The sequence below is a fragment of the Mauremys mutica genome, chromosome 4 (assembly GCF_020497125.1).
Source record: "Mauremys mutica isolate MM-2020 ecotype Southern chromosome 4, ASM2049712v1, whole genome shotgun sequence".
NCBI lineage: Eukaryota > Metazoa > Chordata > Testudines > Geoemydidae > Mauremys > Mauremys mutica.
Window position 1 is genome coordinate 65,893,255 of NC_059075.1, and position 25,969 is coordinate 65,919,223.

At 43.9% G+C, this 25,969-nt stretch overlaps 1 protein-coding gene across 1 annotated transcript in view; it reads right to left on the reverse strand.

The window, feature by feature from the left end:
• SIPA1L1 (signal induced proliferation associated 1 like 1) overlaps nucleotides 1-25,969 on the reverse strand; it is a 177,649-nt gene that overhangs the window by 113,982 nt on the left and 37,698 nt on the right. Inside the window, exons 2-3 of the mRNA XM_045014975.1 lie at nucleotides 20,077-21,889; nucleotides 13,610-13,740 (exon numbers count right to left, since the gene is read on the reverse strand). Coding sequence (XP_044870910.1) covers nucleotides 13,610-13,740; nucleotides 20,077-21,574 — 1,629 coding nt within the window. The 5' untranslated portion in view covers nucleotides 21,575-21,889. The remainder of the gene's footprint in view (nucleotides 1-13,609; nucleotides 13,741-20,076; nucleotides 21,890-25,969) is intronic.

A 25,969-nucleotide genomic window follows, 5' to 3' on the forward strand; every position in this document is an offset into this window, starting at 1 on the left:
TATAAATCAATGCAGATGTGCAGAATGTTATTCATTATGATACCGAATACTAGACATGATACTGCAAGTGCTTTATAATAATCTCCAGAAGCTCACATTTTGTATGAAATTAATACATAGGGGAGATACATAGGTAGCAGGTCAAATTTAAAATTGACCCCAGGCACCACGAGAAGAAAGCAGACTTGTAAGGCTTTAGTAATTAGCAGTGAGAACGGAGATAAACCTGAAAGATGAAATATTCAATGAGACATCCCCAGTGAGAGCTGCAAGAAGTTTACAGAACATGAGCATATCATCTGCTTATGATTTTCAGAAAATTCTAACTATAAGGCTGGCTAAAAGGGAATGATATTAATCAGATGTCCCATGTAAATGTTTGAGGGCAAACTGACCTGCATATACAGTATATAGATAGATAGATAGATAAAGCTCTAACTACATGAAGGTCTTTCATTCAAAAACAGAAGAAAATTCTCTTTTAAACACAAAAATGACTGACAAATTTCCAAACAAAATATCAGTTTATAAATAAAACTCAGATTATATTAAAGCAGACAGTAATTTGGAACAGACATATGTTTTTGTTATGAATGAAGTAAAGCACCAAAATATAAGCATCTTCTCCCTCCTTCCTCCTTTCCCTCAACAGCTTCACTTCAGAAGGAATCTGAGGAGGACATATCTACACAAGAACATTAAGACAACTCAACTAAAGTTAGGAAGCCAATATGCGTAATTTAAAGGAGAAGAGGAGGATTAAGTTACAGGTATTTTTACTTTATTTTTATCTTTACTCCTGAAGAAAAGCAAAGGGATGGGAATAGGGCAGAGGAAGAGAGAAGAGAAGTTAACACAATTTAATTTATGCACATTGACTTTCCATCTTTACTTGATTCGCCTTACCTTTCTTGAGTGCTTAATGTAGACAAGCCCTGAGTTTAAGCAACAAAGGCAGAGGGAATTTCCTGAGAATTAATGGCCAATCAGTAAGAGTTATGCACCTCAGATATTAACCCCAGGCAATCATTAAATACCCCAAAGTGCTATGTCCCAAAATAGTTGCTGTTATAAGCCAAATCTTTTATATGGAAAAATAAAAGACGGTTACTCACCTGTAGTAACTGTTGTTCTTCGAGATGTGTTGCTCCAATCCATTCCAGTTAGGTGTGCGCGCCGCGCGTGCACGGCTCTTCGGAAGATTTTTACCCTAGCAACTCCGGCGGGCCGGCTGGGCGCCCCCTGGAGTGGCGCCGCTATAGTGCTGAATATATACCCCAGCCGGCCCGTCCGCTCCTCAGTTCCTTCTTGCCGGCTACTCCGACAGTGGGGAAGGAGGGCGGGTCTGGAATGGATTGGAGCAACACATCTCGAAGAACAACAGTTACAGGTGAGTAACCGTCTTTTCTTCTTCGAGTGATTGCTCCAATGCATTCCAGTTAGGTGATTCCCAAGCCTTACCTAGGCGGTGGGGTCGGAGTGAGACGTGGCAGAGTGTAAAACTGCTGAGCCGAAGGCTGCGTCGTCTCGAGACTGCTGCACCAACGCATAGTGGGAGGCGAAGGTGTGGACCGAAGACCATGTGGCCGCTCGACAGATGTCCTGGATGGGGACCTGGCTCAGGAAGGCGGCAGACGAGGCTTGCGCCCTCGTGGAATGAGCGGTGAAGCGGCCCGGGGGCACGCGAGCCAGCTCGTAGCATGCTCTGATGCACTGAGTTACCCAGAAGGAGATGCGCTGGGAAGAGACCGGCTCGCCTCTCATGCGATCGGCGACTGCTATGAAGAGTTGTGTAGAACGCCGCAAAGGTTTCGTCCGCTCGATGTAAAAAGCGAGCGCTCTACGGACGTCGAGGGTGTGGAGCTGTTGTTCCCGAGGCGAGGCATGGGGCTTCGGGAAGAAGACCGGGAGAAAGATGTCCTGATTGAGGTGGAAAGCCGAGACCACTTTTGGCAGGAAGGCCGGATGCGGACGAAGCTGCACCTTGTCTGTGTGGAAGACAGTGTATGGCGGACCTACCGTCAGCGCCCGGAGCTCCGAGACTCGTCTGGCCGATGTTATGGCGACGAGAAAGGCCGTCTTCCAGGAGAGGTAAAGAAGAGAACATGTGGCCATCGGTTCGAATGGCGGACCCATGAGTTTGGACAGGACGAGGTTCAAATCCCAGGTTGGGGCCGGACGCCGCACCGCCGGGTACAATCGGTCCAGGCCTTTCAGGAAGCGGGAGACCATCGGATTGGAAAAGATGGAGCGACCTTCCAGAGAAGGACGAAAAGCGGACACCGCTGCCAGGTGTACCCGCAAGGAGGAGACCGCCAGACCTTGCTCCTTAAGGTACCAAAGGTAGTCCAAGATGGTAGGGACGGGTACGACGAAAGGGTTGAGTCCTCGTTGGTCACACCAGAGCGCGAACCTCTTCCATTTCGCCAGGTAGGTGGAGCGAGTGGAAGGCTTTCTGCTCTCAAGCAGGACTTGCTGCACGGCCGCCGAACAGTCCCTCTCTGCGTGGGTCAACCACGCAGGTACCAGGCTGTAAGATGGAGGGACTGCAGGTTCGGATGGTGGAGTCTGCCGAAGTCCTGCGTGATGAGGTCCGGCCATAACGGGAGGGGGATGGGATCCCGAACGGAGAGCTCGAGCAGCAGGGTGTACCAATGCTGTCTCGGCCAGGCCGGAGCCACGAGTATGACGGTGGCTCGATCCCTCCGCAGCTTCTGGAGCACTCTGTGCACGAGAGGAAAGGGAGGGAAGGCATAGAGGAGGTGAGTCTGCCAGGGATACAGGAAGGCGTCCGACAGAGAGCCCGGCGAGTGACCTCGGAACGAGCAAAACTGGAGACACTTCCTGTTCGCCTTGGAGGCGAAGAGGTCGACCCGGGGAAACCCCCACCTCTGGAAAATCGTATGTGCAACGTTGGGACGAAGGGACCACTCGTGGGAGAGAAACGACCTGCTGAGATGGTCGGCCAGCGTGTTCTGCACTCCCGGAAGAAAAGACGCTTCTAGGTGAATGGAGTGGGTCACGCAGAAGTCCCACAGGAGGATCGCTTCCTCGCAGAGGGGAGAAGAGCGGGCTCCGCCCTGCTTGTTTACATAGTACATCGCAGCGGTGTTGTCCGTGAGTACTGTTACACAACGGCGTTGTAGGTGGGAGCAGAAGGTCCGGCAGGCGAGGTGGATGGCACGGAGCTCGCGGACATTGATGTGTAGCGCGAGTTCCTGGGGCGACCAAAGGCCTTGGGTGTGAAGCTCGCCCAGGTGGGCCCCCCAACCGAGCGCTGAGGCATCCGTGGTCAGCGTAACGGATGGGCGAGGAGGATGGAACGGGACCCCCGCACACACGACCTCCGGGGTGAGCCACCAGCGGAGGGAGTCGAGGGCCGTCCTGTTGACCGTGACCACCATGTCGATGGGGTCTCGATGAGGCCGGTACACCGTCGCGAGCCAGGACTGGAAGGGGCGAAGATGGAGCCGCGCATATGCGGTGACATATGTGCAGGAGGCCATGTGACCCAGAAGGCGTAGGCAGGAGCGCACGGTTGTGGTCGGGAAGGCGACGAGATCCCGGATGATGGAGGCCATCGTCTGGTGCCGGGCGCGGGGAAGAGAGGCCCTGCCAACCGTGGAGTCGAGAACCGCTCCGATGAACTCCAGCCGCTGCGTTGGGAGCAAAGTGGACTTCTCGGTGTTGATGAGAAGACCAAGCCGCTGAAAGAGAGACAGAATTTCTGCCATCTGTTCTATCACGAGCTGACGGGACTGAGCTCGGACCAGCCAGTCGTCGAGATACGGGTAGACGTGCATCTGACGACGGCGGAGGGCTGCTGCTACGACTGCCATGCATTTTGTGAATACCCTCGGCGGCGTGGAGAGTCCGAATGGCAACACGGCGAACTGGTAGTGGGCGTTGTTGACCACAAACCGAAGGTAACGCCGATGAGGAGGATAGATCGTGACATGGAAGTAGGCGTCCTTCATGTCGAGGGTGGCAAACCAGTCTCCCGGATCCAGGGAAGGAATAATGGTCCCCAGGGTGACCATACGAAACTTGGGCTTGAGCAGATATTTGTTCAGCTCGCGAAGGTCCAGGATAGGACGTAGCCCGCCTTTCGCCTTGGGGATGAGAAAATAACGGGAGTAGAATCCCCTGCCCCGCCTGTCTTGAGGCACTGCTTCTATGGCACCCACGCTCAACAGAGTCTGAACCTCTTGCAAGAGGACTTGCTCGTGAGAGGGGTCCCTGAAGAGGGACAGGGAGGGTGGGTGGGAAGGCGGGGGCGAAACAAATTGAAGGCGGTATCCCGACTGGACTGTTTGAAGCACCCAGTTGTCCGATGTTAAGCGGGACCACGCCGAAAAGAAATGGGAAAGGCGGTTGTAAAATAAAGGGGAAGGATCCGGTAGGGAGAGTGATGGGCTGTCCTTGATCGTCCCATCAAAAGGCCTGCTTAGCCCCCTGAGGGGTCTTGGAAGCGGCCTGGCCCTGGTTGCGGCGGTTGCCGGACGGACGACGGCGATTTTGGGTCGGTCGTCTGCTGGTATAGGGGCGATAGCGCTGTTGATAGCGGGAGGGCTGCGGCCGGAAGGGCCTGCGCTGCGTCGCCGGCGTGTGCATTCCGAGCGTGCGGATGGCAACACGCCCGTCCTTCAGGGTCTGGATCCGAGCATCCGTCTTCTCGGAAAACAGACCCTGGGTGTCGAAGGGGAGGTCCTGGAGTGTATATTGCACCTCCGGCGGCAGGGTGGAGGACTGCAGCCAGGAGATGCGCCTCATTGTCACGCCGGATGCCAAGGTCCGAGCCCCGGAGTCCGCGGCGTCGAGGGCGGCCGTAATAGATGACCGAGAGGACTTCTTCCCCTCGTCCAGCAAGGCGGAGAACTCCTGGCATGATGTGGAAGGCAGGAGCTCCGAGAACTTCGCCAGGGACGTCAGAATGTCAAAGACGTACCTGGCGAGGAGGACCATGATGTTTGCGATCCTCAGCTGCAAACCCCCGGCGGAGTAGATCTTACGGCCGAGCAAGTCCATGCGCTTGGCGTCCTTGGACTTAGGCGCAGCGGCAGGTTGGCCGTGCCTCTCCCGGTCGTTAACAGATTGGACCACGAGGGAGTCCGGGGTTGGGTGGGAGTAAAGGTACTCATAGCCTGATGGTGGGGCTGAGTACTTCCGCTCGACCCCGCGTGCTGTGGGAGGAATGGAAGCGGGGGTCTGCCATAGCGTAGTGGCGTTCTTTTGAATGGTCCGGACGAAGGGTAACGCCACACGGACGGGAGCATCCGCACCCACCACATTGGTGATTGGGTCCTCATCCTCCTGGACCTCCTCTACGGGAAGATTCATGGACGCCGCCACCCTGCGAAGCAGGTCTTGGAAGGCCCGGAGGTCAATGGGCGGGGGTTCGCTGGCCGCAGCCCCTGCCACCGCCTCGTCCGGCGAGGATGACGAAGATGCACCCTGCAGAACCGGCTCCGGCTCTACGTCCGGTGGGTGAGCCTCCTCCGAACCGTGAAGCGTGGGCGATTGGCGGACCGGATGAGCAGATGGCTCGTGCGGAGGAGAGGGAGGCGGCCGGCTAACAGTCGCTTCAGGGACCCTGGTGCTGGTGGTCACATCCCTCCTGGGAAACGGGATACCCTGACCTTCATGCTGTCCCCACGGGACCCAGTAGCCCCACTGCTCATGCGGAAGTCCTTGTGGGGTAGGCCACCGGTGGGTAGTATCATCGGCACCGGAGGCTACGGAAGCCGTGCGGGATGGCCAAGGCGGTGCTGTAGTGCCGACGGACTGAACCGCTGAAGGCGGGAGGCCCTGCACCGACGGCACCGAGGGTCGAGACGCAGAGCGCCGACGGGACGGTGACCGTGGACTCCGGCGGTGCCGGGAGCTCGACCGGCGCCGGGAGCTCGACCGGGACCGGGATCCGCGGTGCCGGGAGTGACTCCGGGAGTCGCGGTGCCGAGGAGACCTCCGACGGTACGGTGACCTGGATCGGTGCCGGGAGTGCGACCGGTACCGAGATCGAGAACGGTACCGGGACTCAGACCGGCGTCGGGATGGTGCTCGGTGCCGTGAAGAGGAGCGGCGACGAGACTCCGAGCGGCGGGACGGGGACCTGCGCCGGGACCGGGACCTCGACCGTCTTCCACGCCGCTCGTCAACAGAGGGCGGTCTTGTCATCCTGGCTGGCTTGCCGAGAGAGACAACAGCCCGCACCGGCGGTGCCGGGGGCTGGAGGCTCGGAGCCTCTATGAGCCTGATGAGGTCTCTGGCAGAGGAGAATGTCTCCGGCGTTGAAGGCAGCCTTGGCTCAACCTCGGTCGGTGCCGGGGAGCATGGCGGTGCCGGACTCGACGGCGCTTGCGGAGCCGGAGTCGAGGGCTCAGGGCCCGCTTTATGCACTGCCGCAGCCACTCTCGTGGCGGACTCTGTGCGTGCCTTCGCTACAGCCTTCGCCAGTCTCTGCTTGCGTGCAGGCGAGAGCGAGTGGTGCCGGGTCGTCTTAGGCGGCGGTTTAGGTACCGTGGCCACGGTGCCGGCGCCGGTCGGTGCCGCGGGTGCACTCTGCACCGAAGAAGCCCTCGGTGCCGGCGCTGACGGTGCCGGTGGCTGGAGGGACGCCTCCATAAGGAGCTGCTTGAGGCGACTGTCTCTGTCCTTACGCGTCCGCGGCTTAAAAGCCGAACAAATGGCACACTTATCTGTACGGTGTGCCTCGCCCAGGCAACGGAGGCAGGAGCCGTGAGGGTCACCCACTGGCATAGGCCTCTGGCACGCTGCACAGGGCTTAAAGCCCGGTGCCTTGGGCATGAGCCCGCACCGGGGAGGGGGAGGGAGAAAGTACTCCCCCTATCCTTATCTAAACTAACTAACCACTAAAACTAACTATACTAACAGTAAAGAACTATATACAAAAACAAGTAGAGAGAGCTAGGGATGTGGAGGACTACTGAGCACTCCACAGTTCCGACTGCCGTCACGGGCGGGAAGAAGGAACTGAGGAGCGGACGGGCCGGCTGGGGTATATATTCAGCGCTATAGCGGCGCCACTCCAGGGGGTGCCCAGCCGGCCCGCCGCAGTTGCTAGGGTAAAAATCTTCCGAAGAGCCGTGCACGCGCAGCGCGCACACCTAACTGGAATGCATTGGAGCAATCACTCGAAGAAGAATTAAAAAATACTGCTGTTAGGGTTTTATTTTGTCATTTGTCCTCCATATTGTGTGTTGGGTGCCACTATGAATGCAGTATGCTATGAATTTGGATTTCATTGGACCCTGTCACAGAATTAATGCTCTTTATATTGGCCAATCAAGTTGCAACAATCTAGTCAGATTTACATGTAGGTTATAAAGCAATTTACATTGTCAAATGTATTTTATTTGATTGATTTATTGGAAGCCAGTTATTTCTATATGTGAAGAAATATATTTCTCTTTTAAACTTAGACCTATAGATGAACATATTAATGATCTCTAGTGTGCCATTATTTTACAATAGTTAATTATAATAGGAGTCCATTTGTACTTTTGTGTGTTTAAGTATAGTATTTCTCAATTAAATGACCTACAGTATGTGAAGTGGTTTGGTTGACCTAGTCCAATTTATATTTAATGGTCTTCAAGTCACAAAATCACCAACAGATGGCACTAACTGATACCATTCATGGAAGATTCTATGACAGATTGAAAGAAGAGAATAAATTCCTCTCTCACTCCTAGAGATGATCCCTCCAGTTAGGGTTAAGATATATTGGCTAGGCAAAATGGGGCAGTGCATCCTGCACACCCATTCTGTAAATAAATACAGAACTTCAGTCTCCAGAGCTGTTAGCCCAGCACTTTTTGCCAGCATTACAGTCAATTTAAAAAAAAAAAAAAACCAACCAAATCCACAACAGTTCTAAGAGGATGTTTTTTGTGTGTGCACTGCTTATATTTAGGAACATGTAATGGGATTTATATGTTCACCATAACATGAAACGCAGACAGTGATACTGTATTGTATCTGATATAGTATAAAAATACAGAAAATAGGGATTTAGTGATTATACTTTACTAGAAAAAGACAGTAACTTAAAAAGAAACTATAAATATAAAATTGTTTCTCTGTTTACTTTTTTGTGTGTGTGTGCGCTTTCTATTTGGATCTTTCTTGTGCTATTGCACATGAAAACAGCACAACAAAAATAATGGACTTCAAGAAGGCAGACTTTAGCAAACTCTGAGAATGTATAGGTAGGATCCCAGGGGAGCCAAGTCTAAAACATAACAGTTCCAGAGAATTGGCAGTTTTTTAGAGAGATATTATTAATGGAAATGAGGAAACTATCCCAATGCATAGGAAAGATGGGAAGCATGGTAAGAGACCACCTTAGCTTAACCAAAAGATCTTCGGTGACCTAAAACTCAAAAAATGAAAACTAGGTCAAATTACAAAGGATGATTATAAACAAACATCACAAGTATGTTGGGGCAAAATTAGAAAGCCCAAGACACAAAACGAGATTAAACTAGCTACAGACAAAGGATAACAAGAAAACATTTTACAAATACATTAGAAGGAAGGGGAAGACCAAGGACAGAGTAGGCCCATTACTCAATCAGGAGAAAAAGACAACAACAGAAAATGCAGCAAGGGCTAAAGTGTTAAATTCATTTTTTGTTTCCATTTTCACCAAAAAGGTTAGCAGTGACCGGACGAACACAGAGAACATCTAAGTAAACTGGGTAGGATCTGAGGCTAAAATAGGGAAAAAACAAGCTAAAATTACTTAGGCAAGTTAGATGTCTTCAAGTCAGCAGGGTCTAATAAAATACCTGGCTGAAGAAACATTGTATAAAAAGGAGAATACAGACAACCATGGAAATTTTAGATCAGTCAGCTTAACTTTGGTACCTGGAAAGATAATGGAGCAAATAATCAGTCAGTCAGTTTGTAAGTACCTAGAAGATATAAGGTGATAAGTATAATAGAATCATAGACTACGGTCAGAAGGGACCTTTATGATCATCTAGTGTGACCTCCTGCACAACGCAGGCCACAGAATCTCACCCATTTGCTCTTGTAACAAACCCCTGACCTATATCTGAGCCACTGAAGTCCTCAAATCATGGTTTAAAGACTTCAAGGTGCAGAGAATCCTCCAGCAAGTGACCTGTGCCCCACGCTACAGAGGAAGGCAAAAAAAACCCAGGGCCTCTGCCAATTCCTTCCCGATCCCAAATATGGCGATCAGCTAAACCCTAAGCATGTGGGTAAGACTCATCAGCCAGACACCCAGGAAAGAATTCTCAGTAGTAATTCAGATCACACCCCATCTAACATCCCATCACAAGCCATTGGGCATATATACCGCTAATAGTCAAAGATCAATTAATTGCCAAAATTAGGCTATCCCATTATACCATCCCTTCCATAAACTTATCAAGCTTAGTCTTGAAGCCAGATATGTCTTTTGCCTCCACTACTCCCCTTGGCCGACTGTTCCAGAACTTCACTCCTCTGATGGTTAGAAACCGTCGTCTAATTTCAAGTCTAAACTTCCTGATGGCCAGTTTATATCCATTTGTTCTTGTGTCCCCATTGGTACTGAGCTTAAATAATTCCTCTCCATCCCTGGTATTTAACCCTCTGATGCATTTATAGAGGGAAATCATATCTCCCCTCAGCCTTCTTTTGGTAAGGCTAAACAAGCCAAGCTCTTTGAGTCTCCTTTCATAAGACAGGTTTTCCATTTCTCGGATCATCCTAGTAGCCCTTCTCTGTACCTGTTCCAGTTTGAACTCATCCTTCTTAAACATGGGAGAACAGAACTGCACACAGTATTCCAGATGAGGTCTCACCAGTGCCTTGTATTACAGTACTAACACCTCCTTACCTCTACTGGAAATACCTCACCTGACGCATCTCAAGACCGCATTAGCTTTTTTCACGGCCATATCACAAGTAATAGTTAACATGAATTTGTCAAGAACAAATCATGTTTTACCAACCTAATATCCTTTTTTACACAGGGTAACAAGCCTTGTAGATAGGTGGGAAGCAGCAGATGTGATATATCTTGACTTAGTAAGACCTTTGATACTGTCTCACCTGACATTGTCATAAGCAAACTGGGGAAATATAGCCTAGCCAAACCTACTATAAGTTTAGTGCAAAACTAGTGGGAAAACTGTACTAAGAGAGTAGTTATCAATGGTTCACAGCCAAGCTGGAAGGGCATATGAAGTGAGGCTCCGTAGGAATCGGTCCTGGGTCTGATTCTATTTAATATCTTCATAAATTATTTTGATAATGGCATACAGAGTACCCTTATAAAATTTGTGCATGATAACATGCTGGGAGGAGTTGGAAGCACTTAGGAGGACAGAATTAGAATTCAAAATGATCTTGAAAAACTGTAGAAATGGTTTGAAATAAATATGATGAAATTCAATAAGGACAAATGCAAAGTACTCCACTTAGGAAGGAATAATTTATAGGAATCGAAATGACAGAAGGCTCTGAGGCTTATAGTAGATCACAAACTAAATATGAGTCATCAGTATAAAACTGTTGTAAAAAACTCATTCTGGGATGTATTTGCAGTAGTTTTGTAAGCAAGACACAAGAAGTAATTCTTCCGTTCTGCACTGATAAGGTCCCAACTGGAATACTGCATCCAGTTCTGGGCACTGCACTTTGGGAACAATGTGGACAAACTGGAGGAAAGCAACAAAAATGATTAAATGTCTAGAAAACATGATCTATGAGGAAAGACTGAAAAAACTGGGTTTGTTTATTCTGGACAAGAGAAGACTGAGGGGGGACATGATAACAGTCTACAAGTACGTAAAAGGTTGTTCTCATCCACTGAAGACAGGACAAGTAGTAATGGGTTTACACTAAGGCTGTCGATTAATTGCAGTTAACTCATGCGATTAACTCAAAAAATTAATCATGATTAATCACACTAACAATAGAAAACCAATTGAAATTTATTAAATATTTTGGATGTATTTCTACATTTTCAAATATATCAATTGGATTATCTTCTGCAAACGTAAACAGATTTGTTTGTCTGAGCGATTGGCTGAACAAGAAGTAGGACTGATTGTACTTGTAGGCTCTAAAGTTGTACCTTTTTTTTTTTTTTTAAATACTGGGGGGGTTTGTACATACTTCTACATTTATAAGTTAAATTTGCATGATAAAGAGATTGCGCTACAATACTTGTATTGGTTAAATTGAAAAATATTATTTCTTTTGTTTTTTACAGTGAAAAATATTTGTAATAAAAATAAATATAAAATGAGCACTGTACACTTTGCATTGTGTCATAATTGAAATTAATATATTTGAAAACGTAGAAAACATCCAAAAATATTTAAATAAATAGTATTCTATTATTGTTTAACAGAGTGAATCATTGTGATTAATTTTTTTAACCACTTGACAGCCCTAGTTTAAACTGCAGCAAGGGAGATGTAGGTAAGACATTAGAAAAAAAACGTCCTAACTGTAAGGGAAAATTAAGCACAGGAACAAATTAGCTATGGAATTTGTGGAATCTCTGTCATTAGAGGTTTATAAAAACAGAGTAGACAAACACCTGTCAAGGATGGTCTAGATAATACTTAGTCATGCCTCAGTGCAGAGAACTGGACTAGATGACCTATCAAGGTCCTTTCCAGTTCTGCATTTTGATGATTCTATGATTCACTGAAGCTGAGGTTGGGATGCTAAATTGAGAATACGTGCAAGCTTACCCATCTCGATTCTCAAAAAACTACTTGTAGACTTGAAAGAAGAACATGAAACTGCTATTATGTAGTAACTTATGGTTACTACAAAGCTGGATTAAATTTAAACCAGCAATAGAGTTAGAAAGACTACTATTCTGTTGCAAGATATGGGATGTCTTGCACAAACTAATAAAATAGGCCATTAAGGTTTAAAAAAAACCCCTAAGTGTAAGCCTCTATTCTATTAGATATAAGAGACAAAAAAACCCACAACTTTTGCGAGTGGTACTCTAAGTTTAGCCTGAGGTAGTCTGCAGGCTGAATGCTAATCTTTCTTTATATCAGAGTTTGAGCTTTAAACAGGAAACAAAAGTCCTAGTTGCGCACTGAATTGCATTTGAACTGAATACTTTAGATGAGATAAGCTAAGCAAAGTGTCCATTTGACTGTTCTTGGAGAAGAAAGTTACATCACAGTTACCTTATATAGAACTTTATTTGAAATTAATGGTGAGAAGGAAAGTTTCAGTAGCTTTATAAGACAAGTGTAAATATCAAGTAAGTTAAAATTAGCAAGCTACACATAAAGCAACAGCAGGAAAATCTATAATTGCTTTTACAACCTGTGCTGTACCTTTGGGTGCACCAAACAACTGTGAGTAGCCCCTATAATAAAACTCATCAACAAACAGACATAAGACAGCTTTAAAAAAGCATTCTCTCCTGTTTGTCACTGACAAGATTCTCCCAGGAATGAAACAATCCCTTTGTTGCAACAAAGTACAATTTACAAGAGATTGGTCAATTTCACTTCTGCTGCCCCAGCTGTTTGAACAAAAGGACTCACACTAACCAGTGGTTTCAGATTTCATTTTGCTGCTCCAGAAATCTATCAATAGGAGGAAGAAATGGTAAAACCACCACCTGCATAACTACAGAATGCACCTCCTCACTCCGCCAGCAGAGACAGCATTCTTATCAGCAGCTGAAGGTTAGTAGATCCTGTTGCTTAAATTTACAGAGCAGGAGATTTGAGATTGACAAAGAGTCTGATCATCTTCACTCCAGCTAAAGGATAAGAATTGCAGCAGTGAAGATGGCTACTCTTAAAATAAATGTGCCATAAACAGCAACAATGGTGGAGATATAATCTGAATGGGAGAGGAAAAAGGATAGGAAGAGAATGAAATTTCCCAGTTTGGAAGGAAGGATGAGTGGAATATCCATCCTTTCATTCTGATAGAAAAAAAGCAAAGAGAAAAAGAAACACTGTCCTTGCAGCAGCTGAGAATGAGGGAGGGAATGAAAAGAAAGAAGAATATGTGGGAAAGCTTCCAAACTATCAAACATCTACCATCCAGGAAAGATGCGACCAACAATCAAGCCCAGACTCAGCACCTGAAAAGAAGGCTAATTCTGTACACTGTCCCCATCTGCTCACCCCACCTCTCCCCCACACTAGTTAGCTGTTAAAAATACAATAGTTTTCTGAGACCAATGCACTGCCACCTAAAGTGTTAGGGTGGAGAATGTTCCATACTTTCTTACCTCTCACTATAATGTCCAGTAAATTTTTCAACCCCTAACCAAAGTGATTTGCTCAAATATACTGCTTATTTGTGGAATGCTACTGTATAGTTCACTTGGTGATAGATTTATCTTTATTCTATAAAATATAATATATTATGATTCTTGGGAAGGAGATTACTGTAGCATATTTATATGTGGAAGACAAAAATGTATCATGATGAGCAACACACAGGCTTCCTTCTGATTTCCAATATCTGCAATACAACAACTACCTGGATCTATGATTTCACCACATACTATCTGGCTTTGCCTATTCACTACTAGTTTCTTCCCCTCTTATTCCTTATATACTTTGCTTACCTCACTGGTTCTGAAAATGATGCGGTAGTTATATAGAGGTCCATTTTCTTTTATTTCATCCGGTTTTTCTCTTCTAATGCTCACAGCTACTGGACCCAGGCTCTCATCTACCCCAAAATAGTTCCAGTGTTCTTGGGTATAAAAATAAAAATAAAAGGAAAAATTCATGTTACAGTTCTCACAGAAACATTTTGCACTCAGATAATTTATCCAGTGTGAATTCTGGACCTAATGAAGTTAATGGGAGGTTGCCATTGACGTCAGTGAAGCCAAAATTTCACCCTCAGTCATCAATTCACCAGTGAGATCTATCTATATTTATAGGGTGAAATTCATCTTTGTGCCTGTACTCAAAACAGAGGTGAAATGGGACTTAACATGTGTTTGCCGCTTATCCTGGCCCTTTGCAAAGGGGTAGGTTTCACTCACACTAAATTAATCAATACATTTGATCCAATGCATTAAAAGTACAAGTATGGAAAGCAAATGAATGGATGCAAAAAATTCAGAATTACATATTTAAATCTGAAATGACAGTGTTGATTATACTATAAAAAGAAGTATAGAGTATACTTGACTCTCTCAATACAATAAACCTCTACAAGTATTTGAAGGGCATAAAAATCAAAGAGAGTGAAGTATTATTTGAGAAGTGAGAAAAAAGGCATAAAACTAATGCAGGGACAAAATTAAATAGTGGAAAATTTAGGATGAATATCAAGAAACATTTCATAACAGAGAGTCCACAGAGTAGTACCCCAATAGAAAATGAAGTCTTAATTGAGTTTAAAATTGGACTGGACATAGCAGAGGAAAATATGGCAGAAGGAACAATCACTTATTTGCTGAGTGACAGGTAAAATTAATTAATTCTTATTTTACACATGTAAATTACTCAATCTGTAAGCACAAATTCAAATTTTCTATTATAGAAAAAAAAATGTAGTCCAACAAAACGTAGACCTGAAAACTTAAGCACAAACATTCAGAAGTTGGGTTAGGAGACCTCTTTACTATTTATAATTCTTGGACTGTTTGCATGAGGATTGAAATAGTTGAGGTGAGAGAAAAGTTGCCACTTATGTAGTATGTTATATAGTTAAATGGAAAACTATCTTGAGTGACTAGTTAAATTCAAATCTAGAAGGCCTGAAAGGCTGAGTTTAGAGAAACACTCAGTAAATTATAAACAAGTATTTCACAAGGCAACAAGTCCTATTACATCATAATATTGTAAGTCCTTATGGAATACATAGAGTAACAGAAGATTACAGGCCCTACCAAAAAAGCAACACATGACTTAGCTGAGCTTCAGGCTGGAACTTCATTCTTTCAATTAAAAATAAAAGATTCAATGGCGGGGGGAGGAGGGGGAATGTCACCTATCATTTTCAGAATTCTCTGGGAATTTCCTGGTTAAAATAGACTCAGAAGATTTACATTTCCTTTCAAAGTAGTATAAAACAAAACTTTGACTGTAGTAGTATGTGTAGACTGTGCACAACTTACAGAATATTTGGAAGTTCTTTATTCAAAAATTAATTACAATTTGGGAGGCGCTATTACAAACTTGGATAAACTTGTAATTCTCAACTTTTAAAAAAGCATGCTTTTTCACATAACAGCAAGTTTAACCTCATAGCAGATTAGCTTACATTGATCTATTGTTTATTTTTTTACAGCAACCAAAATGCATATGTCCTACAAGGGTAGGTCTACACGGCATCTGGGAGCAAGCCTTTCAGCCCACGACCACAGACATGTAGTAGAGGAGCTAATGCAAGAGTGCTAAAAATAACTGTGTGGATGTGGTGCTTTGACACTCCAGCTTAGATTGGAGTTCAGGCTCTGATCTCACTCTCCTTCCTCACCCTCAGGCTTCAGAGTTTGGCAATTAAAAATATGTAGATATTTTCACATCATCTGATTTATTTAGTTTTCCCAGTAAAAAACTTCGCTCACTGCTTCCTTAACCTTTTAGATGATAATAGAGTCCATCTGATCAGAGATGCACAAGCCAACTCTATCCTGTATATCAGCACAAGATGACCTATATTGAGGAATCTGCCTGCACTTGCCATAATATCCGTGAAAAAGCAGCATTGCTGCACCTATTACAGCCAGCTCTGAACACTTTCAGGCACCCCAACAATTGTTTATCTAGTGCTGCATGGGAAATGGGACGCTCTAATTGCAACTTTTTTTCCTCTGCTGGAGGTTGGGTACTTTCTTTTCTCCTTCACAACAATTGTTTTGCATCATGACTAGAGAAAAGGCGCGCGCAAGTGTGCATTTTTGTTCTGCCTTAAGAATTTTTTTTTAAAGTCTTAAGAGACGAGCTTCTCTTCCACTTTCTATTTGTGTGTGATCCTTTCACTTTCAGAATCCAAGCTTACATGTTGTTACATGCACACACAAAAAGGCCAGCCTCTGCCCTTAGCTACTTGGAGGGGAACTTCATTTACCTCCTCTCTCAACCCACTGCGTGGGAGAGCTGGCATTCTCACCCTCTACACTTACCTTCCCAATCTCTCCCCTGTTACCACCCATCCTCTCAACTGTTTCTAGCTCTGTCCTTACCGCACTCACATTTTCCTTCCATGGTGTTCTAATCTCCTGTCCTATACCTTTCACTGTATTTTCCTGCTCCCAGTCTCCCGCCTGCTCCTCAAATTCCATTGTGCTCCCCTCAGTCTCCATCCTGCATCCACATTCCTTTATATATCTGCTGACCCTTTTCCCTCCTCGTATCCCTCTTTTCCACTGTATCCCACATTCCCTTCCACCCAATCTTAATCCCTCTCCTACACCCCTACGCATTCTCTTTTCCCATCACGGTTTCCTGCACAGCTTCCAAACCAGACAGCTGGGCACTCTGCGAGGTATTTCATCTCTAATGTTTTGTATATCCCGTTGAGACCGTGAATAGAAGGCACCAGGAAAGTGACACAGATACCAAGTCCTAACCGTGCCACTGCTTGGGGCAGGGTGTATTGAACAGAAGCTAAAATTTATTATTGCATGCAAATGATTTGCAAATATGCAAATTAGCTCATTACGTGTGTGTGTGTGTGTGTGTGAGATGCCACATGTGGAGCTACACAACTTGGCAAACGTGAGTTAGCGCTAATATAAGTCTCTATATGTTTACATGGTCAGCAGGTGACATGTTCGCTTGAAAAAGAAGCATTTTCAAAACTGAAACATCTACTAAATTTGTCTGTCTTCAAGTTCTGTATACGAAGCCTCTAAATCTTTCTGACACTTACTACAGTGATTCCAATTAACGTTCACTCACTGGGATAGAGTAAACTACACCAACAATTAGTTTGGAAGTTTGGACCTAATTCAAATAGATGGGCAGCAGTTTTGTAGAAGCTGTAAGTGTAGATAGGGCACTACAAAATACCATGATAAACTCATGATCAACAGCTGGCAAAGACATAAGTAGGGGGCCAAAGCTCATACTGTCAGATTGAGAATGACAGCCACAAATAGCATAACTCTTGCAGGTGTCCTCTGAAATTATCTCATATTGAAACGGACCTTACTGTGGCAAAAATAAACCATCTCAAGACATGTATTGTACTGTCATGTATACATGCATTTTGAAGCACAGAGCCAAAATGCAGTGGCCCAAATACTTGATGAGCAGCCATACCATGGCATGAACATTCCAAAGTTATGAATGCTCATGCTATGATCTTGAGTCCTACAATTTTTAGGTGGCTCATCTTCTGAACTTCTGCACTTACTCAGAGTGGCTACCATCTCTCATTACTTTCAGTAGGACTGAAGCCACAGGCTGGCCTGCACAGAGATGGCCACCCTTTCCTTATAGGCTTTGCTAGTGGCACCAAGGCTGCCCTGAAGATAAGGGTCAAGTGGATGACGGCTGGAGCGTCTGAGATGATGGCTGGGGACTTACTGGTGGCACTTGGGGCCAGTAATAAGCTCCAATATCTTTTGCTCCTGCTAGCTGGCCACCCACTGCTGCCACTGACTGTTCTTCTAGCTGGTCCTTCCTGAACAGATCCAGCAGTGAGAGGAACAAGAGGAGAGGTAGAGGGGCTTTCTGCAAAGCAAGTGTTACAGTGTACCCTTGGCAATCAACAGAAGCAACTACAGCCCCTAACCACATGTGTGAAGATCCACGTGGCCTGCAAGAACACATGACCGGTACGCATGTTATGCACTAAGCAGCTCAGCCAACTGAATCCTGGGCAAATGGTTCTAAATTAAAGTTAGTTATCAAGAAAAAGAAGAACAAAAAACCACTATAATACAGACTGTGGACACTTCCCATCTTTAGTTCATTTTGCCAACATTAAAAATAAGATTCTTTACTACAAATATTTCTGTATATGAATGTTTGACTCAAGTGATGCCACAATTTCATGGTTAAAGGATGCTATCAAGTACTTTAAGCCCAAAATGTAGATTGTTACTTACTGTATACAACTTTATATCAATAGCAGCATTCAAACATTTAAAAATAAATACATATAGGTTTATGTAAATATTAAACACTGGGAATCCAAACATTACAGCACTGTCAGGGGTTCTCAAACATTTTCATTGTGTGGGCCTCATTCTAAAGAGTCTTATGAATCCCTCCCTGCCATTCATAATTAAACAGAGAACTTCCCTTTCTTTTTTAGCTGTCTTTTATGTAACTTAGGCTATGGCTACATTAGCGCTTCAAAGCGCTCCCGCGGCAGCGCTTTGAAGCGCTAAGTGTAGTCAAAGCCCCAGCGCTGGGAGAAAGCTCTCCCAGCGCTGTCCGTACTCCAGCTCCCTGTGGGGAATAACGGACAGCGCTGGGAGCCGCGCTCCCAGCGCTGGGGCTTTGACTACACTGGCGCTTTGTAGCGCCGCAATTTGCAGCGCTGCAGAGGGTGTTTTTTCACACCCTGCTGCAGCGCTGCAAATTTGCAAGTGTAGCCATACCCTTAGCAACTAGAAATGAAGTTCCAGACAGTATAACCAACAGTCAGTTTTTCTGCATATTGCCAGAAAGTGTTCTGTGGATCACAGTTTGGGAACGTATGTGCTCCTACACGAGAACCAGAAACTAAGCAGTCCAGTCTCATTATCCATGCCAAAATGAAATAAAAAAGTAAACAAATTCAGTTGTTAAAACGCTTTCCCTTTCAATACTTCAAGTTTTTTAAATGACATGAATAGAGACTTTTCAGCATATGATTTTTAATGTATGTTTCATTAAAAGCCTAAATTTCCAACCTGAATGTAATTCTAAATCCAGAATGTTAAACAAGGGACTAATGCAGTATTGAAATTATCTCAGGTTATTTTTGTTACCATTGTTTTGATTTTATAAAAACAAACATAATACCTGGCTTTTACAGCATTAGTTATGCAATATTATTGGCTGGCTGACTAAGTTAGTACAATTATTATCCCACTGATTGCAAAGAATGATATATGCAGCTATTTTCTTTAAAGCCAGGGGACCTACTTTTATTCCAAATGAAATCAGCTAGTGTTTTTCCAACTAATTTCAACGAAAGCAAAAGTACGTACTTTGTTTTTGCAAAACAATGTGTTTTTGCAAAATAATGTGTTTTTAATCTAATTACACATGCATTGGTGCTCTGACAGTTAGTGAATCCGCATTTTTTTTATTTTATATTATATATACACACACCCCCCCCTCTACTCCAATATAATGCGACCCAATATAACACGGTTAAGGGGCGGGGCTGCGCACTCCAGCGGATCAAAGCAAGTTCGATATAACGCGGTTTCACCTATAACACAGTAAGATATTTTGGATCGTGAGGACAGTGTTATATCGGGGTAGAAGAGTGAGTGAGTGAGTGTGTGTGTGTGTGTGTGTGTGAGAGTGAGTGTGTGTGTGTGAGAGAGAGAGAGATACACACACACACACACACACACACACACAAAAACAGCAGTAAGAATCAATCTCTTTGTCAACTAGCTTTCCACAGGCACTGGTGGACACTATATATATATATATATACACACACACACACATATACATATACATACACACACACACGCGCCCCCTCTGGAGAAATCCACCAGTGCCTGTGAAAAGCTAGTTGACAAAGAGATTGATTCTTACTGCTGTTTTTTAAGATAATTGCTATCTAAGAAAGAAACTGCTGCTATTCAAAAATACTGAATTTTTTGTAGAATTATGTGAATAAGAATTTTCTTCCTGAAGTGATAATTGTAATGGAAGATAACATGCACATAAATCAAGACTGTTGCCTTTCAACTTCATTTAAATGTTTTGGGTTTTTTTTCCCTGAATCAAGATGTATGTTTTTTATTATGGGTAAACTTACTTCTAAGTTATTAAAATGTCAGCAGAATACAGCACTCCACAGTAAGATTTGCATGAATTATTACATGCCAAAATAATTTCATATTTGGAGTCACAGAAAAGTGATATATTGTAGGAAAAAAAGGTTACTTACCCTTCTGATAGAAGAATTTCCGATAATAGTATGCACCAAGGTCCACATGTTCAACAATGTATCTTTTCACTCTATCTAAATGTAACACCAGATTTTCCTTGGGTACTTCAAGTACTGCCACTCCTGCATTTGTGCAATGGGAGCTAAGAGTAGACTCAAAAGAGGCACTTTCGCATCCACTGAAGGAACCTGAATTAGATTTGGACAGGCTGATCTTCCGTTCTCCTTCCCCACCAATCTCATTACGAAAATAAGGACAACTCATCACAAGTTCATTGCTTTTATCATCCCCCTGGTCCATACTGAGATTTCCTTTTGAATTCAGGTCTTCAGTGCTGCCCATGGGAGAATTGAAACTTGCAGAATGGGACAAAGGCCCAGAAACTAACGATGCTGCAGCAGCAGCAGAAGCTCCTGTTGTAGTGTTCCTTCTTTTAATAACATTATGTCGGTTGATTGCTGCTTCATTTAAATCAAATAATATACTCTGAACATCATAATGGGCAAAGCATTTTGGACAAGTCCAAGGCCTAACACTGTCTTCTGACCTGTTATCTTCAAGGTCTGAAGACTTTGAGAGTTCCCCTTCACCTTTGGCATTACGCAACTTACGAAAAATAGAAGAATCTCCTGTCTCTGATTTTGAGCGTCTTTTCAGTGGTTTCTCCCTTTCCTTAAAGAGTCTGAGGTTCTCTCTCTGAGTGATAGGCCCATCGATCACATCCAAAGAGAATCCTGAGCCCTTGCTTCCACTGGCTATCAGAAGTTCACTCAGCTTCGATGGAGCTGGGCTTCTCTGATCAGATTTCTCATCTTTATAACCCTTTAATAAATCAAAAAAACTGTCCCCTGAAGTTCCCTGTTTATCTATTGAGGATGTGCTGCCATATTCCCTGTGCAGTGATGGCCCAGATTTAAAAGTGGGTGAAATACATTCATCAAAGCTATCCACATCAAGCTCACTTAGGGTAATGTCACTGTTACTGCGTTGTCTTATTCTGCGAAGGGCTTTCCTAGGGGAACTGGGGTAACCATCAGGTGTAAGAAACCTAGAGTCTAGATTCTCAGATTGTCTTGTTTTGTTTTTAAGAGTGTTCTGGATACTCTTTAACATGACAGAGTCACTAGCATTCAGGTTAACAGAGCTCCCCTGACTCCCAGGACTGCTTTTAGAGGAAATATTATCAAGGCAACTTGATGTTTCAATTTCCTGACTAGATCTGGTAGTTTCTTTGACATTTTCCTTCCTTGGGGGCCAGTCAGCAATCCTGGCCCTAACTCCCATTTTGGGAACACCAGGAGTAGAGGTAAGGTGGTGGGGACCTTCACTGCGTGAAGGCCCCCCTGGAGCCATGACTGCAGATCCTAAGCTGCCATTCTGTGACCTAAAGCGCCTCATGTAAAAGTCATCTGAATGGACTTTAGAACCTCCATCTGTTCCAACTGGTACCCCAGTGGCAACAGCTCTTTCAGTCTGGGACCGCTTCAAGCTGGTCATGATTTGTAAATATGTTTAGCTTTAGTAAGTTCCAAAAAAAGATATAGTCATCTCTGCTTTTTAAATGCACAATTCCCTTTTGGAGAATAGTCTCCAAAATATACACTGGTTGCATGAGATCCCAATCGTGGTCATTTAAGGAAGTGGTTAAATGACAGGTATCCAGGAAATTCAGGTCTTCAATAAGTTTTGATACATAATAGCTCCTTTAGCTTCTGCATTTTAACAGGTGGCCATATTCCAATAGGCCTAAATTGTTTTAGCATCACTTGGGTTCCAAAACTTCAGAGTTATTATAATCCAATGATTTTATACCTAGAACAGAGAAACAGGGAGACAAAAAGTATTAGTAATTTTATGTAAATGCATTATCCCACAACCAAATGTATTCAACAAATTACTACACTAAAGTTATATGTAAAACAAACACTCCATTTTTAAACCCTCCTTCACTGTATCAAAAATGTCGAGTGGTGGAATTTTCATGTACTGTGCCTATTGATTTGCATATAAAAAGACTATTACTTTTGAATGCAGCATTTGTGTACAAAGCACACCTACTGAACAGGTCCGTGCTGTTTTATAGGTTGGCTGGCAGAGAATATTACAAAACAAAGCAGAGAGCAGTCTGCCCCTGGCAACAGCTCTAAGCCCATGCACAGTATCCCAAGAACCCTAACTAGGTCATAAAATACTTCAGTGTGACAGGTATGCTCCATATTAAAAAACACATATACTGTACAAATCATTGATTTATTACACATTCAGTAGACTAGTTGAGTTAGAAGAATACAATTCTTTTAAGGTTTGTAAGCAAGACTAATGTTTAGATGTCAACCACCCTTGTGAGTAATTAGAAATCAATATCCACTGTTCCCCTTTGTTACTATTTCACAGTTATTTATACTACTGCTAATAACAAACCTGCAGAAAGCTAACAAGAAAAAGATTCTAAAAGGTTTCTACCATAGACATAAGTTATTTCAGTAACACTTATCCTATGCTTTGCCCCCCACAGTCCTATTTGCACAAAAGCTGAATATTTCGGAAAATTTGTAGCATCCCCTCAACCCCATTTTCCCACTTGTTACATATACACAATGTGAAGGTGTGTGCGCGAACACACACACACGCACTTTTGCATACCCAGATATGGAAATGTTTCACTTGCTGAGAAAATGCTGTGAATATCACAGCTTCTCTATATTCCAGCTTCACAAGGCTACTGAAAGAAATGCTCTTCTACACTCCTCAGCACCAAAACTGATGACAAAGCATTATGTTACTCTTTGAGGAGCTACACAAAGTTATACAAATATGCCCCGATTGGTAGAAGACAAAGGCATGAGAATGTCAGCATAAAATCCAGTACTGCTGTGTACATCCTTTAACAAAAAGAAGTGGATCATTTTCAAAGACTAAACCAATTACACAAAATGTGGCCTTTAAATACTTGCCAAATATCTGTGGAAAGATGCTGCTGAACCAGCACCATGTTGACAATGCAGTATTGTCTATGAATCAAGGGTTCTGGTGCTTCTAGGAAAACTAGTACTTTCTGCAGTCAACTCTCAAAAGTAATGAGTACTTACTTCCACAGTAATTAAATATCCTGCCAGAACATTTTCTACTTCCAAAGGCAGTATGCTTTAATTTCACTTGCCATAGACAGAACCGGTTTGAAACAGCAGCAGGTATTTATATAAAGCTGAACATTTAGGAAGGAAAAATGCAAACTGATTCTAGTACACATAGCAAAAACAGTGCAAGCAGTTAGTGATACTGATGTTTTTGTGCAGCCATTCAGACATGCAATTGTCTTCCTAGTAACACTTCATCAACCATTATTTATAAAAATCATTTTATATAGCTAAATAGGATAACTCTTAAAGGCTGACCAGCCACTTCGGTCACAAAACTACTGAATTTTCAATTATTTCACAAGCCAAACTTTTCATACGTGGTCACTAACTGTGTGTTGCTCATTTTGAGCCTAGGAGGGGCCAGTCAGCAGGTGCTCTTATTGAGACGGAAGGTCTGATATGCAGAAGTGCTGAGCACTCTCAGTGGCAACTGAAGTCAACTGAAAATGTTCTATGAACATACAGGATTATAAGAACAGCCTTACTGGATCAGATCAATAGTCCAGCTAGCCCAGTATCCTGTCTCTGGCAATGGCCAGTACCAGAGGCTACAGAGGGAATCAACAGAACAGGAAGATTTCGAGTGAGCCATCCCCTGTCGTCCAAGTCCAGCTTCTAGCAGTCAGAGGCTTAGGGTCACCCAGAGCACGGGGTTGCATCCCTGATCATCTTGCTAATACCCATTGATAGGCCAATGCTCCATGAATTTATATAATTCTTTTTTGAACCCAGTTATAATTTTGGCCTTCACAACGTCACATAGCAACAAGTTCCACAGGTTGACTGTGTGAAGAAGTATTCTCTTTTGTTTGTTTTAAACCTGATGCCTATTAATTTTATCAGATGAAGGTGTAAAAAAAAATTCTCTATTCACTTTCTCCATGCCACTCATGATTTCATAGATTTCTATCACATCTCCCCTAGGCCATCTCTTTTCTAAGATGAACAGTCCTGGTCTTTTTAATCTCTCCTCATATGAAAGCTGTTCCATGCCCCTAATCATTTTTGTTGCCCTTCTCTGCATCTTTTCCAATTCCAATATATCTTTTTGAAATGGGGTGACTAGAACTGCATACACTATTCAAGGTGTGGACGTTCCATGGATGTATATATTGGCATTAATATATTTTCTGTTTTACTATCTATCCCTTTCCTAGTGGTTCCAAAAATTCTGTTAGCTTTGACTGCTGCCAAACAATGAGCGGATGTTTTCAGAGAACTATCCACGGTGACTCCAAGATCTCTTTCTTGAGTGGTAACTGCTTATTTAGACCCACCATTTTGTAGTATAGTTGGGATTATTTTTTCCACTGTGCATTCCTTTGCAATTATCAACATTGAATTTCATCCACCATTTTGACACTAGTCACCCAGTTTAGTGATAGCCCTTTGTAAAACTCTTTGCAGTCAGCAATGGACTTAATTATCTTGAGTAATTTTTTATCTTATTTCGCCACTTCACTGTTCACACCCTTCTCCAGATCATTTATGAACATGTTGAACAGCACTGGTCCCAGTACAGATCCCTGGGGGACCCCACTATTTACCTCTCTCCACTGTAAAAACTGTCTGTTTATTCCTACTCTTTGTTTCTTATCTTTTAACCAGTTACTGATCCATGAAAGGACCTTCCCTCTTATCCCATGACAGCTTACTTTGCTTAAAACCTGGGGATTACAGTGGACGAGAAGCTGGATGTAAGTCAACAGTGTGCCCTTGTTGCCAAGAAGGCTAATGGTTTATTGAGCTGCATTAATAGGAGGACTGCCAGCAGATTGAGGGAAATGATTATTCCCATCTATTCGGCACTGGTGAGGCCACATCTGGAGTATTGTGTCCAGTTTTGGGCCCCCCACTACAGAAAGGATGTGGACAAATTGGAGAGGGTCCAACGGAGGGCAACGAAAATGATTAGGGGGCTGAAGCACATGACTTATGAGGAGAGGCTGAGGGAACTGGGCTTATTTAGTCTGCAGAAGAGAAGAGCGAAGGGGGATTTGATAGCAGCCTTCAACTATCTGAAGGGGGGTTCCAAAGAGGATAGAGCTAGGCTGTTCTCAGTGGTGGCAGATGACAAAACAAGGAGCAATGGTCTCAAGTTGCAGTGCGGGGGGGGGGGTCTAGGTTGGATATTAGGAAAAACTATTTCACTAGGAGGGTGGTGAAGCACTGGAATGAGTTACCTAGGGATCTCCATCCTTAGAGGTTTTTAAGGCCCAGCTTGACAAAGCCCTGGCTGGGATGGTTTAGTTGGGGGTTGGTCCTGCTTTGAGCAGGGAGTTGGACTAGATGACTTCCTGAGGTCTCTTCCAACCCTAATCTTCTATGATTCTATGATTAAGAGCCTTTCATGAGCGACCTTGTCAAAGGTTTTCTGAAAATCCAAAGTCCAAGTATATCAACTGGATCACCCTTCTCCCCATGTTTGTTGACACACTCAAAGAATTTTAATAGATTTGTGAGGCATGATTTCCCTTTACAAAAGCCATGTTGATTCTTTCCCAACATATCAAGTTCATCAATGTGTCTGATAATGCTGTTTTGACCAATTTGCTTAGTACTGAAGGTAGGCTTACAGACTTGTAATTGCCACGATCACGTCCTTTTTAAAAAATTGACGTTACATTAGCTATCCTCTGGTCATCAGGTACAGAGGCTGATTTGAGCAATAGGTTTCATACCACTGTTAGTAGTTCTGCAATTTCATATCTGAGTTCCTTCAGAACTCTTGGGTGAATACCATCTGTCCTGG